This window comes from Hordeum vulgare, chromosome 5H (genome assembly GCF_904849725.1).
Source record: "Hordeum vulgare subsp. vulgare chromosome 5H, MorexV3_pseudomolecules_assembly, whole genome shotgun sequence".
In the NCBI taxonomy this organism is placed as follows: domain Eukaryota; kingdom Viridiplantae; phylum Streptophyta; class Magnoliopsida; order Poales; family Poaceae; genus Hordeum; species Hordeum vulgare.
Window position 1 is genome coordinate 405,068,163 of NC_058522.1, and position 19,093 is coordinate 405,087,255.

At 43.6% G+C, this 19,093-nt stretch overlaps 3 protein-coding genes across 3 annotated transcripts; 2 read left to right on the forward strand and 1 right to left on the reverse strand.

Moving 5' to 3' along the window:
- Positions 1-7,007: 7,007 nt before the first annotated feature.
- LOC123395136 lies at positions 7,008-8,307 on the forward strand. The gene has a single exon (XM_045090069.1). The coding sequence runs from the start codon at positions 7,317-7,319 to the stop codon at positions 7,938-7,940; it is 624 nt and encodes a 207-aa protein (XP_044946004.1). The 5' UTR covers positions 7,008-7,316; the 3' UTR covers positions 7,941-8,307.
- A 337-nt stretch (positions 8,308-8,644) lies between these two features.
- LOC123395137 lies at positions 8,645-12,672 on the reverse strand. Its single transcript, XM_045090070.1, has 2 exons — positions 12,383-12,672; positions 8,645-8,997 (listed from the first exon to the last, which is right to left on the reverse strand). Exons 1-2 carry the CDS (start codon positions 12,529-12,531, stop codon positions 8,916-8,918), a joined length of 231 nt encoding a protein of 76 aa, XP_044946005.1. The 5' UTR covers positions 12,532-12,672; the 3' UTR covers positions 8,645-8,915.
- Positions 12,673-12,773: 101 nt separating this feature from the next.
- Positions 12,774-15,819, forward strand: LOC123395135 (GTP-binding protein BRASSINAZOLE INSENSITIVE PALE GREEN 2, chloroplastic). The gene is made up of 3 exons (XM_045090068.1): positions 12,774-14,067; positions 14,797-14,964; positions 15,051-15,819. The coding sequence occupies exons 1-3, from the start codon at positions 12,841-12,843 to the stop codon at positions 15,438-15,440; spliced, it is 1,785 nt and encodes a 594-aa protein (XP_044946003.1). The 5' UTR covers positions 12,774-12,840; the 3' UTR covers positions 15,441-15,819.
- Positions 15,820-19,093: the final 3,274 nt, after the last annotated feature.

Here is a 19,093-nt window from a genome sequence, read left to right on the forward strand (position 1 = left end):
TCCAACAATCCTGGAAATATAGGACATGATAAAGAATTTTTACGACAATACTTTGTGGAAATTTCAGAAACTTTCCACGTTCCAGTAAAATCTGATAATTCAAATGTTACAGTAAAAGTTTCTGTTTTTGTACAACACACATCACACATGCAATTCAAGCATTCTAAAGGCAATTCTTGGAACTTATTATTTAAAATATATTATAAATAACGTATAACAGATAAAAATGACGCTTCAAGCAAAACACATATCATATGAAGAATAAAAATATAGCTCCAAATAAGATATAACGATAATGTCACGGACAAAAGAGGGGATGCCTTCCGAGGCATCCCCAAGCTTAGACCCTTGAGTCTTCCTTGGATATTACCTTGGAGGAGACTTGGACATCACCAAGCTTAGGTTCTTGCTCGTCCTTGTTCTCCTCATATCCATATCTCACCCAAAACTTGAAAACTTCAATCACACAAAACTTAACGGAACTTCGTGAGATGGGTTAGTGTAATAAAGATAGATCATTCACTTAGGTAATGTGAAGAGATGATTCATAAGTTTTCTCACATAATACATATTGTATTCTATCATTCCCATAATTTATATCACTAAATATTAGTTACGGAAACGGTAAAACAAGCAAACTATGCATGCAAAACAGAATATGTCAAAAATAGACCAGTATGTGAAGATCTGAATGAACATCATACTTCCCCGACTCTAAAAATTCTGAAACATTAGGACAAGCAGAAAATTTGCATAGCAACTGTGTAAAATGTTCAGAATTTTTCAACGCTAGAGTAAAATCAGAGAAATTCTGGACTAGACGTAAAAGTTTTTGTTTTTGCACAAAATCAAACAAACAAGTATCCACACTATCCCAAAGCCTTTACTTAGCACCTTATTGAAATAAAAGAAACAAAACATGATTAATACAATAGCTTAATCATGTGAACACTCAAAAAAAGAAAGTAAAAGTATTGGGTTGTCTCCCAACAAGCGCTTTCTTTAATGCCTTTTAGCTAGACATGATGATTTCAATGATGCTCACATAAAAATAGTATTTGAAATATGCAAGAGAGCATCATGAATCACATGAAATTCATATTTAAGTCTAACTCAGTTCCTATGCATAGGGATTTTGCAAGCGAACAATTTACTGTAGCAAGAATCAACTTGCATATGAAGGCAAAACAAGCACGATTTCAAAACTTTGAACACATAGGGAGGAAACTTGATATTATTACAATTCCTACAAGCATATGTTCCTCCCTCATAATAATTTTCAGTAGCATCATGATGTAATTAAACAATATAACTATTACATAAATCATTGTCTCCATGATCGACAAACATAGAAAATTTACCACTCTCCACATAAGCAAATTTATTCTCATTCAAAATAGTGAGAGCAAACTCAATAAAATAACTATCATGTGATATTTGAGTGGAATAATACAATTAAAATTAAATTCATGATGACAAGTTTCATGGTTATTATTACTCTTTATAGAATACATGTCATCGCCATAATTATCATGGCCAGCAACTTTGTTGTCATAGCCAATTGAAACCTCTTCCAAAATAGTGGACTCATCACGAAATAAAGTTATGACCTCCACAAATCCACTTTTATCGTTATGAAAAGATTCAACACCCTCCAAAATAGTGGGATCATTAGTACATAGAGTTGACACTCTTCCAAACCCACTTTCATCGATATAATCATCATAAATAGGAGGCATGCTATCATCATGATAATTTTTACTTATCAAAACTTGGGGGACTAAAAATATTATCTTCGTCAAACATAGCACTCCGTAAGACGCAGCCATGACAGACGCTGCAAGAAGGGAAGGCGCACAACATAGAGGCGTCATGGCTCTAGTCTTACAAGCCTCCGTACTACTACACCGCCAAGCAGCTCGACACCCCATGCGGTACGTTGCCTTACATCATCGACGTCAATGTGACGCCACTCTTATCCGAGTATTCTTCGCCGCAGCTGCAGCGGGCCCGGTTGGAGCCCGGGGAGCAGATGGGTTCCCCCACACTGTTCAGTGCAATGCCTAGAGCGGGGTAGTCGGTGTACATTGTGGACAGGGAGATGCTCGACATCATCTACTACAGAGGTGAGGGGGAGGGGGCTATGAGGGCACGTAGGTGGAAGGCTAGGATCCCAACAAGTCCGACAACTACCAACAACAGTCCTACAGCAGACGACCATGCAACAAATATAAACCTAGAACGGCGATGGCACAAAGCAACAATAGCATTGGGCCGTCAGAGAGCAGTAGCCCGATGTGGAGGATGATGATGAGTAGGAGGAGGGTGATGGTGACAACGACAATTCGAATGATACAAACGCCAATCCAAAGAAGAAGGGAAGAGGAGAAACCTTCAACATGCGGGAGGACAAGCTACCTTGCGAGGCATGGTTAGCCACTAGCGTCAATCCGTTCCATGGTGCGAAGCAAAAGAGCACAACCTTTTGGAGGAACATTCATGGTTCCATGAACACAATCATTTCACGCCCTACACCGACGCGGTCACCCGCAACCGTGAATGGAAGTCCCTCAACCATAGTACACCATCCAAGAGGCCGTGTGCAAGTATTGCGGCCACTTGAAGCAGCTCATCGCATGGTGGCCTAGCGGTGCATAAATCACCGATCAAGTAAGTTGATCACTAGCCAAATATGCTTTAGTTTTGTTGATCACTAGCCGAACATGTATTGTTTTGTTGCTCACTAGAGAGATGTGCATTGTCCAGATTGTTTCACTTTGTAGCCTACTCGTGCTTGTCTGGTGTACAATAAGTTGGAGAAGAAGTCCTTCACCGTCATGCATTGTTGGTTGAAGTTGAATGGGCAACCGAAGTGGAACCTTTTCATTGCCAAGTCCGTCGTCCAAGCCAACGAGGAAGGAACTGATGACCCTATCGATCCAGCTCAACAACCGCCGAAGAAGGTTAGAATAAACATGTGAGGAAAGAAGTGGGAGGAGGAGAAGGTGAAGCGAGATGGTGCGGCGGCCAAGATGACACAGAAGTTCGAGGGCATCTTGAGGAAGAAGGAGGAGTCATGCGTTAGGTGCTCGGAGATCAAGGAGGAGAAATAGGCTGGGAGGTTCAAGCAGTTGATGGACTCGACGGACAAGAAGCTCGCGCTCAAAGAGAGCGGGACTATGATCGAAGAGAGGAAGGTCACGTTCGAGGAGAAGAGGGTGAAGACGCCGTCAATGCGGAGAACGCCAAGATGTTGACCTTGAATGTCAATTCTTTGGGTGCCGATGCAAGAGTCATCATCCAATCCTATCGGTACCAAACGTTGCAGCGGCAAAAAGATGAGTTGGCGCCAATGACGGTCTATGAGAACGCGGCGAAGGCAGACATGGAGGCGGACGAGAAGGCGGCCTACGTGGCTGTGATGGCACCTCCTTGATTGAGGAGCAGCTCGCTGGGATTGCACGCCCAACAGGGCAGTAAATGCATGGATTGTTGGATTGACGATTTTTTTGAATCGAGCATGTTCAAACTAATCATATTTTCCTTATTTTGATGTGATCGGTCATGTGATCCGGCGTGCGGCATGTTGTGTGGATGGGATCGGAGTTATTTGAATTTAAATTTACTAACATACATATATAGGTTAGCGTTGGATGTCTTTCTTCCACATCCGTGTCTGCGGACTTGTCCCCCGTGTCCGCACACGGATGCGAAGGAAAATTTATGGGTTACCATAGATGCTCTAAAAGAATATTTTTGATTGGACTTTTAGAATAAAGTAAGTAGGGAGCAATATATTCTAAAAATCTAAAAAAGCCATAAAAAAAACTAATCCTAAACGGGGCTGGGGGAGCAAACATTGACACACAGGTTTTTGTTATTCTTTTCTTCGATGATGATGATGAGAAAAATGCTTAAAGTAGGACTAGAAACGTACAACTAGAAACGGGCTCGATACGAAGAGCTGTGGTTGTACGCATAAGCTATGCACTTCCTTTTTATCAAAATACTTGTAACTAGAAAAATTACTACAAATTTTCTCAGTATAGAGAAAGTATATATTCTCTCGATATCGAGACCTGTAACAGTATCTTCTGTTCTACTACACGTACACGTCGAAAATGAATGGGTGACGCTACTTGAGGGCCAAGCATCCGAGTAACGTGCAGCCAGTGTCTTCCTGCGTTAGCTGGACAGACCGATATGAGATTGTACACCTTGCATGATCCTTCCTCAAAAGGGATATCTACACCAAGTCAGCACAACGAAACTTAGGAGGAAAAGTACAGGTTTTTGGTCGATGATGATATGATAGCGACGAAGACTTGGCCCACAATAGTTAGTTAGTGTCAAAGCCATACTGCCACACACGGCTGTTTTCTTTTTGAAAGTTAAGTAAAAAAGTTGGTTTCGCTCTACTGAGCGTGACGTACATATAATTATGAGTGCACATACGACCATTAGTTGTTCACCTGGATCTTAAAAAAATCATCATGTTTATAATAATTTATTCTTTAATTTCTTTTTTTAAAAGACTCAGATTGACATGAACCTTTGGTCTATGGGTGTATATACACCCTATATGAAAAACACATTAGTAAATAAATAAAAGGTTAAAAAAATAAAAATATTTTCAAAATAAACTTGACCTTCCATTGTACTTGTAAAAAAATCCACCGAAGAAAAAACGTTGACTTCTTTTGGAAAAACAAAAAACAATGACCAAAATAATATGAATAGTGGCCTATAATGATAAATATTTTTTTGCCATAAAGTCAAAAATCAGTTTTATTCATGAAAATTTATATACTAATGCAAATAAAAGTCAACTTTATTCTAAAAGACTTACAATTTTTTTTGAATTTATTTAGTTATTAAAAGAGACAAATTTCATATCAGGTGTATATACACCCAGGAACCAAAGGGCATTTTCCAGACTCAGATCAATTATAGAGTTCATAAGAAAGTACAATGCATCTCAAACCTAGTGAAAATTACATCAAGTACCGTGCACCACCGAACGATCCCTATCGTCATCATAACAAGCCGTCGACACATTGGAGTACATTTTACATTTATACAAGGCCATCAACAGAAATCAAGGCAAAATTAATGATATTTTTTGTACTAGCAACCTATTTAATACTTGCATGTATGCATCCATAATGACAATCAGTTACTTCCTGCACTCGGTTGCCTTGTACTTCCTCCGTCCACAAATAAGTGTACATATGGATTTATACTTAGTCAAACTTTTAAAATTTGACCAACTTTATAAAAAATAGTAACAACATATATGGCATGAAAATGATATATTTGAAAACTTCATGTAAAGATAAATCTATTGATACTAATTTGATATCATAAATGCTAGCACCTTTTTTAATAAAGTTAGTCAAAGTTTAACTAGTTTAACTGACAGAAAAGGAAAAAGTACACTTATTACCGGACGGAGGGAGTATGCATGTGACATATTAATGATTTCAGTAAACGAAAAGAAAAGCTAACTTACAAAGCATACATTAAATTTTACATTGATACTTGTAATCTGAGTTTGTGGCTTTATATATAAAAATTGAGGAAGTAGTACCAGTTAAGCCTAAGCAATGTTAACTCAAAAGAAAAACGAAAAGGTACACAAAATTATATTCAGAGGGTTATATGCCATTAAAGAAAAGGACTGGCGCTTTGGAGACTGTTATTAGCTTAAACAAGTTTGATCGTTAATATTAATTGGTAATATGGGCCATTTGCTTTTGTGTGGGAATGGTAAACTGGGACTACTTTCAAAAGTGGCAAGAAGTACTCCGACGTATTTTGGATCAAAGTTTGATCACGTGTTTGATTAGTAAAATATTAATGCATGTCGTGAAAACTTATATTATTGCATTTGTATTTGAATGAAATTTCAATGATATTAATTTTTTGCTACTTCCTCTGTTGTGGGATGGAGTGTGTACATATATTACTTATATTTTATTACTCAAAATGATGATAAAAATATGGCCTAAAATACAAAGAAGACTCATAAACCAACATGAAGGTAGTAAGCAGTAGTCTTGTGAATACTCATATGACAGCAAACGGAGTATAGCTACTAGTTTACTTACTACTACTAGTAAGCACCTATGGATTAGAGGGTGCTTGGATCTAAGGGACTAAAACTAATCTGATTAAAACTAGTCTATTTAAGAGACTAAAGTTCCAAACACCCCTGACTAAAGAGAGCCTAAAACTAGTCTTGAGGTTAAAAATCTTTTAGTCAGGGATACCCCTACTAAAATGTGCATTAGTCATCTTTCTTCTCATTTAACTCATCAGACGAGTTCTGGATTAGAGGGTTTGCAGAATAATAAATGCTCATTAACTTGATTTTAATCTCTTTAGTATTTGGATCCAAACATGAATAAGGCTAGCAAGTTTTAGTCGCACTATTTTTAGTCTCTTGATTTTAATCTCTTTAGTATTTGGATCATGAATAAGGCTAGCAAGTTTTAGTCGCACTACTTTTAGTCATGATCCCGGCAACCAGACGAAGCGTGAGCTGATGAGTAACCTCGGCCGCCCCGAACAACCTCATTGACCGGCCTTTCTTGTGTGATAGCATAGCGTAAACGAAGGTTCGCGCACGGCCGGGACCTGTGATTGATTGATGTGCTGGCTGGCGGCGTGGTCGCGACGCGGAATCCAGCTTCCCGTCCAAGTTTTTGAAAAGGGTTCGTTTGAATTTTGAAAGGACGTCGCGAGCTTCACATTTTGCATGGTTTAATAATCATGAAAAAAACAAGCTCCGAACTGGAGACGTGGTAGTACCTGGAACTGGAAGTCAGGAACTCCCGCCGAATGATGCCAAGAAAAGTCTCTGTTGTTACAGCTGCCGGCGGTGCTGAACAAACAGGGCCAGGATGCTTACCCAACTGGGCAACAGGTTGTTATCAAAAAAAAAAAAAAAAAAAAACTGGGCAACAGGTTAACTGCTGTGCTGATTTGATTACAAGTGCTCGCGCACATGGGAAGCATGCATGCCCAGCCCAGCCTCCGTTTGACCCTTTCCGCTCGGGGCCGAGAGCCCCAGACCCAAGCACGATTCCGTAACCTAATCTCCCTTTTCCACCGTAATAAACCCGCGCGCTCTATATATATATACGACCGCCATCGGCGCCAACTCGTAACAGGCGACGGAGTTCCTTCATCTTCTAATTGTCCATCCACCATTTTATCAGCGAGCCCAAGCACACAGAGCAACGCACGCGAGAGCGCGAGCTGGTGGGCAGGGCCAAGCCGAGCAGCAGGAAGCGAGAGAGCGAGCGTCGACGATGGCGGCGGCTGGGTGGTGGTGCTGGCCGATGCCGGCGTGGCTGGGCTCCGGCGCGGCGTGGTTCGTGGCCCTCAACCTCGTCGTGGGCGCCATCTTCGCCCTGTCCTCCCGTGCGCAGCCGCAGTCGCCCTCGCCGCGCCGCGCCGGGATCACGCGCAGGGCCTCGTCGGCGGTGCTGCAGCGCATCCGCTCCTTCAACATCTTCTCCTTCCCGTCCTCTTACCTCTACACAGCAGACGCAGAGCCGAGCCCGCGCGCCGCCGCCGCCACCTTCCGACAAACAGAGGACGCGGGGACGCCGAGGACGAGGTCGCCATCGACGCCGCGTGTACCAGTACCACGCCCACACGCGACGGCAGGGCCCGCGAAGGAAGACGCCGTGGAGGACGAGAACTCGATGAGCATGGACGAGGCGTACGCGCTCGCGCTAGCGGGGCGGCAGCGGGCGCCGCCGACGGAGGAGGAGGCGGCCGGGTCCGAGGTGGACGCCAAGGCGGAGGAGTTCATCCAGGGGTTCAAGGAGGACCTCAGGCAGCAGCGCCTCAAATCCATCTTCAACTACACCCAGATGCTCAAGCGCCGCGCCGCCGCCGGCCGCCCGCCTGCCGCCGCTCCAGAATGATATGCTCGTCGTACTCATGCCGATGGTTGGCCATGGCCTGATCGTTTCGGTCCGTGGCTTGACTTGCTGCCCTGGACGTCGCCGCCGGTCCACCTGCGGTTCACGATGTTCATTGCTTCATTTTTTCCTTTTTCTTTAGAGAGGATTGCTTGGTGTGTTTGTTTTAAAAAAAGTTAGAGCTGGCCTTTTTTAGTTGCTTGCTCTCGTGTACATAGGCTTTTTGGTTGTTGGTTTGTGCAGATTGTTTGTAGTGGCTTTTCCTTTTTATTATTGGCTTCAACTCCTGTACATAGGCATTTTGGATTTGCCTGTATGTACCGCATGTCGTGTTCTTTTATTTGTATGCACATTCTTTTATTTGTTGTAAGTATGCAACTTGAAGGTCTACACTCAATTAATTTGTTGTACTCATCAATTTATTGGCTTGCACTCCTGGTGTAACTTGTGATTCTACAGTAGTCATCAACCAAATGGAGGCAGCATACGTACATTACAAAACATTAGTGAAAGATCACCAAATTAGGAGGAACCACTTGACATGTCATAAATTCAAACATGCTTCTAACGTGAATACCACATACAGTACGTGAAGAAAACAAATAATCCCAATTTGTTAGAAACATGTTGTGACTTCCTATAAAACATGGACGAGGTGAATGGTTACATAAAAGACACACAAGTGGCTAACAAATTACTGCCAGATAAAAACCACAAAGTAGGCTGATCGCTTGTTCATTGGTCTCAGCTGTAGAGTTCCAGTAAAATATCTCATCAGAAAGAAATATAAAAATGCACTCCAATCTTCAGACCAACGTGAAAACATATAGAACCCACATGCAGCTATCCAAACATCCCCCAATTATTTGATTCCAATATTCTTTAGAGTGAAGATCCTACCAAACATCTTCTATTTACAAATACTACATGAGAATCCTAAATCCGCAGTTGCGTCGAGTAGAAGAAGTGTAAAATCATCTAATCCTTGTCCACTTTGGGTGTGGAATCCTTCTTGGCAGCCTGGGACTCCAGCTCCTTGGGTACCGATCGCTCAGCAGATCTGTGGAAATCCAATATATAGTAGGTAGGGATCAAATCAAATATGCTGTGTTGACTTTAGCATAGTATAAACTACTACGATGTCTTGAATAGAGCAAAGGATATAGAAACCCATGCAATCCTGGTATTATAGAATGGAATTATCAAAATTTAATGTTATCATCGAAAGGGAGCTTCGTAGAAGTGTGATGTCAAACATGACTAAGAGTTGCAGTTTCGGACCACTTGGACATAGTACAAAGGTGAAAGGCTACAAGTGCTGCTAATGTTATTTTGGAACATGAGATTAGTAGAACCTTTTTTTCAAACTCAGTTGATAAAGGCTAGTTACGACACCAATAAATTGAATTTCACAAGAACAATTAGCAAAAGCAATTCCTACCCAGCCCTCTGTTAAACTGATGCAGTTAATATGGTTAAGACTTCAAATCAGGAACCAAGTCACAGCATGGAAAGGAAGGTCAACAAAAGAAGGAATGAAAAACCAAGGGGTGCAACTAGGGGAAAGTTGGCTCTCTTTGGCATTGCCAATAGGCAATAGGCACATGATTTTAGGTATCAAAAGGTTGAGGAGGCTAGCCTAGCATGTGTAATCCTTTACGACTAGTTTTTGATAAAGCTAAATAAAGTTCAAAACCATTTAACACAAGTGTATTAATTATAGCCTCTTCACAAAGGAAGTTATAAAAGCACAAAGGAAGCTATAAAAGAAACCAGGCTAGCTCTAAAATTGGAGTACAAGCCTGAGCTCAATATTAACCACAACTATTATCGGTGTTATTAATTCAATAGTTTGCAACATTTCAGGCTTTCAGCTCAAATGGGGTGCCATAAATGAAATGTTGAATATGTTGCCAGCAAAGGATGAAAGGGCCTGCAAGGCTCCAGAGTGACATAAGCTGCTGGGCCAAGATATTAAAATATTAGGTTTATAACTTGAAAGGCAGAAATTTAAATCTGAAAGAAAGGTTGGACTATCATGCAACATTAAATCTACAAAAAGGGGTAATCTCCATAGTGAAATGCTTTTGTGTGTAACCTCCATTCTCTTTCCTCTGCACTCATTCCAAACTCCAAACGGTTGTGATTTGAAGAAACAAAATTCACGGATGTTCACCATGCTATAAAGTCTACACTTGAAAACGTTGATACAAAAATATGACCATAGATGTTCTGCACCCAAAAAACAAATTGGTAAAGCATGGGTAGTGAATAATATGCTATTCACTATTCAGATGTTCAGTTTTCTTTCTGACAAAGTAAGGTGCGGTCATATTTTTGCACAAATTTTGCAAGTGTACATGTTAATGGTATTATCATAATGAACATCAATGAACTTTTCAAGAAAAAATACAGCATTTTGATACAGAGCAAGAGAGAAGAATAAAGACTCCACACGCAACCATGTGTGCAGAATTCAGGTTCTACATAAGTTGAGACTAGCCAAGCAGGTGGAAACAAAACTAAAGAACACATCTTCTAGTGAGGGAACTACCTCTCACGAATTAATCAAGTACAGAATGATAATTCCAGCACTAGAAACTCACGGATGATAATTTCCAGTACTAGACAAACACAATAAAAAAACTATACAAAAAAGAAAAATCAGGGATATGAATCTACACCTAGCACATATAAGCACCATATTTCTTCCTGTGATGCAGGAATAACCTCAGCGTCACTTCATCGAAAAATAGGCAGATCTAGTCAATTCGTTGAATATAACAAACAAAGCTGAGCAACGTCGGATGAGAACACATCACATTGTAATTTTACAATGTGCAACGCAGTCTGATACTGCAAGTGCTACTAGTGTTACTCCCTCCATTCACTATTATAAGATGTTCTAACTTTTTTCCGATTCAGATATATATAGACACATTTTATTGTGTTTGTTCACACATTTCAGTCTGTATATGGTCCATATTGAAATATCCAAAACATCTTATACTTGTGAACGGAGGGAGTATTTTGGGACATGAGATAGCACAACTTTTTTCTCAAACTTAGTGGATAAAGGTTAATTACAGAATTGATAAATCGAATCACACAAGAACAATTAGCAAGAGCAATTCCTATCCAGCACTCTCTTAAACTGATGCCAATTAATATGGGTAAGCCTTCACATCAGGAACCAAGTCACAGCATGGATAAAAAGGGCAACAAAAGAAGGAAAAAAAACAAGGGATGGAACTACGGGACAAGTTGGCTCTCTTTGGCATTGCCAATAGGCAATAGGCACATGATTTTAGGTATCGGAAAGTTGAGGTGGCTAGCCTAGCATGTGTAATCAATTACCAATTTTTTGTTAAAGCTAAATAAAGTCCATGATCATTTGACACAAGAGTATTAATTATAGCCTCTTCACGAAGGAAGCTATAAAAGCACAAAGAAAGCTAGTATAAAAGAAACCAGACTAGCATCTAAAACTGGAGATGAAATTTGTTACAAGCCTGAGCTCAATATTAACCAAAACCATTCTTAGTGGTATTAATTAAATAATTCGCAATATTTTGAGCTTTCAACTCAAATCGGCTATCATGAATGAAATGATGAATATGTTGTCCGCAAAGGTTGTAAGGCTCCAGAGTCCAGAGTGACATAAACTGCTGGGCCAAGATATTAAAATATTAAGTTCATAATCTGAAAGGCAGAAATCTAAATCTGAAAGAAAGCTTGCACTATCATGGAACATTAATTAAATCTACAAAAGGGGTAATATCCATAGTGAAATGGTTTTGTGCGTAACCTCCATTCTCTCTCCAAACTCCAAGGATTGTGATTTGAAGAAACAAAATTCATGGATGTTGATCATGCTATAAAGTGTACGGTTGAAAGTTATTATGGTACAAAAACATGTTCTGCACCCAAAAATCACAGCATTTTGATGCGGAGAAATGGAGATGGATTTCTACAAAAGTTGAGATTGACCAAGCAGGTGGAAACAAAAAATTAGATTATATCTTCTGGTGAGGGAACTACTTCTCACCAATGAATCGAGCATGGAAAGATGATTCCAGCACTAGAAAACCACAGATGATAATTTCCAGTACTAGACAAACACAAAAAAGATTGTATACCAAAATGTGAAATTGGGGATATGATATGAATCTACACCTAGCACTTCTAAGCACCACATCTCTTGCTGTGCTCTGCAGGAACGGCCTCAGCAGTACTTGATTGAAAAATAGATGGATCTATGATTTCTAGTTCTATTGCATATAAACTGATGACAACGCATCATATTCATATTGTAATTTCACAAGGAGCAAAGGAATCTGACACTACTAAGATCTAAGCCGATGATCCCGATCCATCCAGTTCCACTGCAATTGACTCGACGACAATCCACTAGTACAAGCAAGGGGAGGGGGTGGAGAACGTACGTGGTGGCGGCGGACTCCTCCTCGAGCCAGGTCTTGATGTGGCGAATGTTGCGACGGAAGACGGCGGACGACTGCTTCACGTCCTTCCGCAGCAGCATCACCGCCGCGCCCACGCCTACAACCGTCAGGATCAGGTTGGTCAACGCCATCGCCGCCCAACAAACTCTCCGCAAAACCCTAGCGCGAGGCGTGGATCGTCGCCGGAGTTTGGGGCGAGAAAGGGCCTGCTGACGGCGTCGGAGCAGACAGATGTGTTCGCCGCGTCGTGCTGAGGCGTTGAGGTATGGGCTTCCATTCTCGACTTGATAAGGTTATGTGCGGTGTCGATGGCCCGTTAAAGGCCCACGTGCTACCTCACAAGGCTGAAAGCCCAGCTTCTGTTAACTCTTCCCCGCTGAGACGTCCAACACCCACCGCCGGTCACGAATTGGCGGCGGCGGCGGCGGCGACACGGCAAGATGCTGTCCCGCGCCCGGCGCCTCCACCCCGCCCTCCGCTGCCTCCTCCGTGCGAGCGCTGCACCCTCGTCCCCTCACCCTCTTCCGGCACGACACATCCTAACTGGCTCCCAAATCCCTAAACCCTTCCCCCTCCTGCGTCGCCACCTCTCGTCCCCATCGCCGGCGCCGCCGGTGTCTTCCCCTCCGGCTGTGTTGTCCTCTGACCTCGCAGCCGTCAGTACCAATGGCAGCTGCCCGGGCTGCGGCATCGCTATGCAGTCCGCCGACCCGGCCCTCCCCGGCTTCTTCAACCTCCCATCCCCCAAGTCTCCCGACTACCGCGCGCGCCTAGCGCCCGTCACCGCCGACGACACCGACATCTCGGCCTCTCTGAAAAGCGGGCTCCTCCAGGAGGGCCAAGAAAACTCGCAGGAGGGAAAGGCGGTGGCGGCCGCGGCCGCGGAGGCGGAGGCCGAGAAGAAGAGCAAGGTGGTGGTGTGCGCTCGGTGCCACTCGCTGCGCCACTACGGCCACGTCAAGCGCCCCGACGCCGAGGTCCTGCTCCCGGACTTCGACTTCGTCGCCGCCGTCGGCCCGCGCCTCGCGTCGCCCTCGGGGGCCAGGTCGCTGGTGCTGCTTCTGGCGGACGCGTCGGACTTCGACGGCTCCTTCCCGCGCGCCGTGGCGCGCCTGGTCGCCGTCACCAGCGAGGCCCACCACGCGGACTGGAAGCGCGGCGCGCCGTCTAACCTCCCCCGCGCTGTGCTCGTGGTCACCAAGCTCGACTTGCTCCCGACGCCGTCGCTTTCCCCGGACGACGTGCACGCGTGGGCGCAGGCCCGCGCGCGCGCCGGTGCTGGCGCCGACCTGCAGCTTGCCGGCGTCCACCTTGTCAGCGCGGCGCGAGGGTGGGGGGTGCGCGACCTGCTCAACCACGTGCGCGAGCTCGCCGGGGCGCGCGGAAAGGTCTGGGCTGTTGGCGCGCGGAATGTGGGCAAGTCGACGCTGCTCAACGCCATTGCTCGGTGCTCTGGGGCAGAGAGCGGGCAGACCTTGACAGAGGCGCCTGTTCCGGGAACAACCCTCGGGGTCATCCGGGTGGACGGCGTTCTTGGTGCTCAGGCGAAGCTGTTTGATACTCCGGGCTTGCTTCATGGACACCAGCTGACGTCCAGACTTACACCCGAGGAGCAGAAGCTTGTTCAAGTGAGGAAGGAGATGCGACCCAGAACATACAGAATAAAGGTCTCATTCCGTCCATCTTATGCACATTTTGTCAGTGAATTTTGTGATTAGGTGCTATGGGGATACATTTTCTGCTTGTTTCCTCTTGTTGCTTGTTCTATTAGGTGCTACTCATTAAGCAATTATGATTATATGAGGGGCTGAAGGGATTGGGAATGGGTAGTTACTTCATGCTCTAGACAGTGACCATAGTATGTTAGGCTGAAACTGAAATTGACAAATGCTTGATGATATACTGGATGGGGAAATTGACACGCTGAGTGTGCTTAGAAAGTTTCAGTTCTTAGATTTTGAGGGTGTTTGGATACTCTCTAGTCATGTGACTAGTAGTAGTCAGACTAGAAGTTTTTAGTCAGGCCCTGTTTGGAAGATGATTACTACTAGTCAGCATTAAATGTCTCTGTATTAAATTATTCTCATTTATCTCCCTTCCATTGGCGTGCCAGCATGGGAGGATGAGCCATTAATTGGAGAAGAGACTTTAGTCACTTTTAGTTGGGGGTGGGGTGACTAGGGACTAAACTAGTTTTAGTCACCCATTAGTCAGGGGTGTTTGGAAGTTTACTGACTAAAGGTGACTACTACTAGTCTCTAGTCTCTAGTCACTAGTGATCCAAACACCCTCTTTATCACATGTCTGGTTCTATCCGAAATGCTGCTGTTTTGGCATGTGCCCATGTTTAACGGTCCCTGTTTATTTCTAATTCGTTTTGTTCGCAACCTTTTCAGGCAGGGCAGTCCATACATATAGGAGGACTGGTGCGCCTGGATGTGGAAGACTTGACTGTAGGATCAATCTATGTTACGGTTTGGGCATCACCACTTGTGCCACTTCACATGGGGAAGACCGAAAATGCAGATTCTATGATGAAAGATCACTTTGGCTTGCAACTGCAGGTATCTATCTTATCCTTAAAAACATGTTTTTTATCCTAATTCATTTACATCATAAAATAACTTGCTGCTTGGTGTGATATGTGCAGCCTCCTATAGGTCAGAAACGGGTGAAAGAGCTTGGGAAATGGGTGAGGAAACAATTCAAAGTTTCTGGAAATAGTTGGGATGCAAATACTATGGATATAGCCATTTCAGGTCTTGGCTGGTACGGTATCGGGCTGAAAGGAGAGGCAGTGTTAGGGTTATGGACATACGATGGTGTTGATGTTGTGCCCAGGAGCTCCCTTGTCCATGAGAGGGCGTCGATTTTTGAGGAAACAGGATTCTCAGTTTCAAAAGTCGTCTCACGGGCAGACAGCATGACAAATAAGCTGAAAGGCAATAAGAAAACAAACAAGAAGAAGGAGATCAAAGCCAGTTCGGATTCATTTGAAGTACCAGAACCTTCAGAACCTGCTGCAGTCATAGATGCTTGAGTGTTTCATTCCATTCTGTGATACGAGTTTCAGTTAGATAATCATATCTTGTAAACTTTCCGATGAGGTAAGAAACACATAGAAGCGTACATTTTAAGGTTGCCCAGAGGGGATTGCTGTTCACGGAAGATCTTTGTGGGAGCATGGGCGTCATTTGGGCCTGCTGTTGGCTGGTAATAATAACCAAATATAAGCGGAGTGAATCTTTTGTTAGTATACTTGGCTCATAAAACGGTAAGAGAACACCTCTCTTTGGCTTTTCTCTCTGACCTTGTTTCAGCATCCGTGTATCTAACTTTTTGTGTTACTACATCGAACATGCAGAACTTGCAGTAGTCAGTTTTTACATCTGAATTATGTGACCAAATATTTCGCTTAAGTTGTATAGCTTTTGGGTTGGAATTTTGATACAGAATCTACGGACTCACAGCTGGTTGTTTGCACCCTTCGCACAGTAACAGCTCGTTTTGCCAAAGAACATCTTACTGAATCCTTTTTCTGCTTCAGCTTGCCTTTTGCTGGACTGGTTATGTATGAGTTTTGTCTACATTTACATTGACCGCGACCTTGTTTTGTGAAATTGTACCATTGTTATGCATGTTCACCCAGGAGTCTGGAATTGTACGCCGTGACTTATAAATCTGCACCATAAGATCACCTTAATTGGACGTGAGAGATAACCCCCCTGCAAAATTAGCAGGTACTCCAGTTATTTGCAAAATTTTGGCGCATGCTTCCATCTCTGAAGCTATATCTGATGCTTGCTTCCGTTAGTAACAGCACCGGACGAGCATGCAGGTAGAAGCTTCATAGCTTCCTCCTGGTTCGGTTTCTGCTTTCCCTGTCTTATACACCCTCCATTCCTAAATATAAGTCACATTTCCACAGGGGACTACATACGAAGCAAAATGAGTGAATTCACATTTTAAAATATGTCTATATATATCTGTATGTAGTTTAATAGTAGAATCCCTACAAAGACTTATATTTAGGATCGGAGGAGAATGGCGTTTTGGCTCCCGGGAGCCATGGAGGCCGAAATATTTGAAAAATTCAAAATTTAAAAAATTTAGTTCCAAAAAATCTGAAAAAATATATACACCTAAACAAGGATGTGATTCGTGTGCGTGTAAAATTTCAGGTCGAAATACTTTGAAACGTGATCTGTATAAAAAAGATAAATTCATGGTCTGAAATGATGAATAGTAACATGTGTTAAAAGGTTTTAGATTTGTTTTTTTTGCACAGCGTTCATTTCAATGTATTTTGTTCTGAAAATTTACACACTTGTGTATTATACCTTCATCTATTTATGTATTTTTTTCAGAATTTTTTGAAATATTAAAATACAAATTTTTACTGAATTTGAAGTTTGAATTTAAAGGCATCCAGTGAGCTCGGGAGCCAAAAGCAATATTCGAAAACGGAGGGAGTATATATTATTGTGTCGTCTGGGTCAATCGTGTGAAAGGCAACTTGGAAGAACGATCTGAAATGCAAGATATGTCCGGCAAGTAGAAGACTGCCTTTTCAACCCAAATCTCCAGATACCATTTCATGTTAATGTGTTATTAACGGCTGAGCTTTGCCAGTATCAACTTTTGAAAAGTTATTTTTAGGGTAAACTTTTGAAAAGTTGACTTATATACTTGTTCTTAGCAACTGTCAAAAGAGTCAATACTACGAGAAACACAAGCACATTTGGTCGACAACACACGGAGACCGGGGGACAAATCCACAAATCCCACAAAATTTGAGACTTTAAGAGCAACTCCAACGGTCCGACCAAACAGTCAGTGAATTTGTTCGTTTTTTGTCCGTTTGGGTCGGCCGTCCGCCTGTCGTCCGTCCTGTTTTAAATTTGGGTCGACAGTGCGCCCAACGCGCCGACCCATTTCATGTCCGCAATCAACATTTAAAAAAAGGCCCGCGGCCCGATTATGCCAGCGGCCATGTCTCATGCCGTCACCGTGTCAAAAGATGGCGCTCGCCAGCCGGCCGACACACATGCCAACACACAAAAAGGGTGGGACTTGAGTTCGACCACGCCATCACGGCCCCCGTGGTCATGCCAGCACACCTGCCGGCATCCAAAAAAGATGGCGCTCGCCGTTATAGATCACTCCTCATCGAACTTGAGCATGTCGGCCTGCATCTTCTCAAACGACGACCTCTTCCTTGATGACACGGTGTTGAGATCCACCTACATGATCTCCACCCCGGTCATCATGCTCGCGAGAGCCACTTCTTTGGCCTTGGTCTTGGCGTTGACGGCCTCGATCTCTAGCATCTTGGCTTGCTTCTCCGCCTCCATCTCAAGCATCTGTGCTTGCTTCTCCGCCTGCATGTCAAGTCTCCCTAAAGCAATGGGAGAGGTTGAAGAACTTGCCATTGTGTTGGACCTTGAATGCCTCCAAAGCTTGAAATGCCTACAAATGTATTTCATGCAAGCATATTGACAAAATGATATGCAAACGAACACCCAAATCATAAACTTGATGACACAAAAAGAGGGCGGCTTGCTAGCATACCATGTCTTGCACGCCGATGCTGCTCACGGGGCGGGCCTTGACGCTCTCAAGAGTGACACATAACTTGTTGCACTCTTGTTGGATCACCCTCCAACGCTTCAAAATGGACACCCACACGCGCGCGCTTACTATTTGGTAGGCGGAAACTTCTTGAGCTCATGGAACTCACGGTGAACACGAATCCAAAAGGTTGAATGCTTTTGTTCGGCGCCCGTCTTGGGGTCTTGCCCAATGTCTCTCCAACACTTGCAAAGAAGCTTGTCCTCGGTCGTCGTGTATGCCTTGCTCTGCTTGCTCTTGCGCTTCGGCTTCGCCTCGTAGGCTTGGTTGGCGAGCTCGTCCTCAAACAAAGGCTCCGCTTCGATCGCACTCGTCCTCTTCCTCTAGCCCGTAGTCCTCCGGGAACTCATGGTTGAGAGGGATGCCGTCCAGGTCCAGGCCGACCTGATCACGCATGAAGGTGTTGGAAATATGCCCTAGAGGCAATAATAAATTGGTTATTATTATATTTCCTTGTTCATGATAATTGTCTATTATTCATGCTATAATTATATTAATCGGAAATCGTAATACATGTGTGAATACATAGACCACAACATGTCCCTAGTGAGCCTCTAGATGACTAGCTCGTTGATCAATAGATGATCATGGTTTCCTGATCATGGACATTAGATGTCGTTGATAACGGGATCGCATCATTGGGGAATGATGTGATGGACAAGACCCAATCCTAAGGTCGCGACACTAAGCGTAGCGCTAGATCGTGTTGTTCGTCTGCTAAAGCTTTTCTGAAGTCAAGTATCATTTCCTTGACATCGTGGTTCATCCGATGAGATCATCGTCGAACATGTGGGAACCAACATGGATATCCAGACCCCGCTGTTGGTTATTGGCGGAGAGATGTCTCGATCATGTCTGCATGTTTTCCGAACCCGTAGGGTCTACACACTTTAGGTTCGATGACGCTATAGTTGTAAAGGGAATGATATGTGGTTACCGAATGTTGTTTGGAGTTCCGGATGAGATCCCAGACGTCACGAGGAGCTCCGGAATGGTCCGGAGGTAAAGATTGATGTATAGGAAGTCCTTTTTTGGTCACCGAAAAAGTTTCGGGCTCATCGG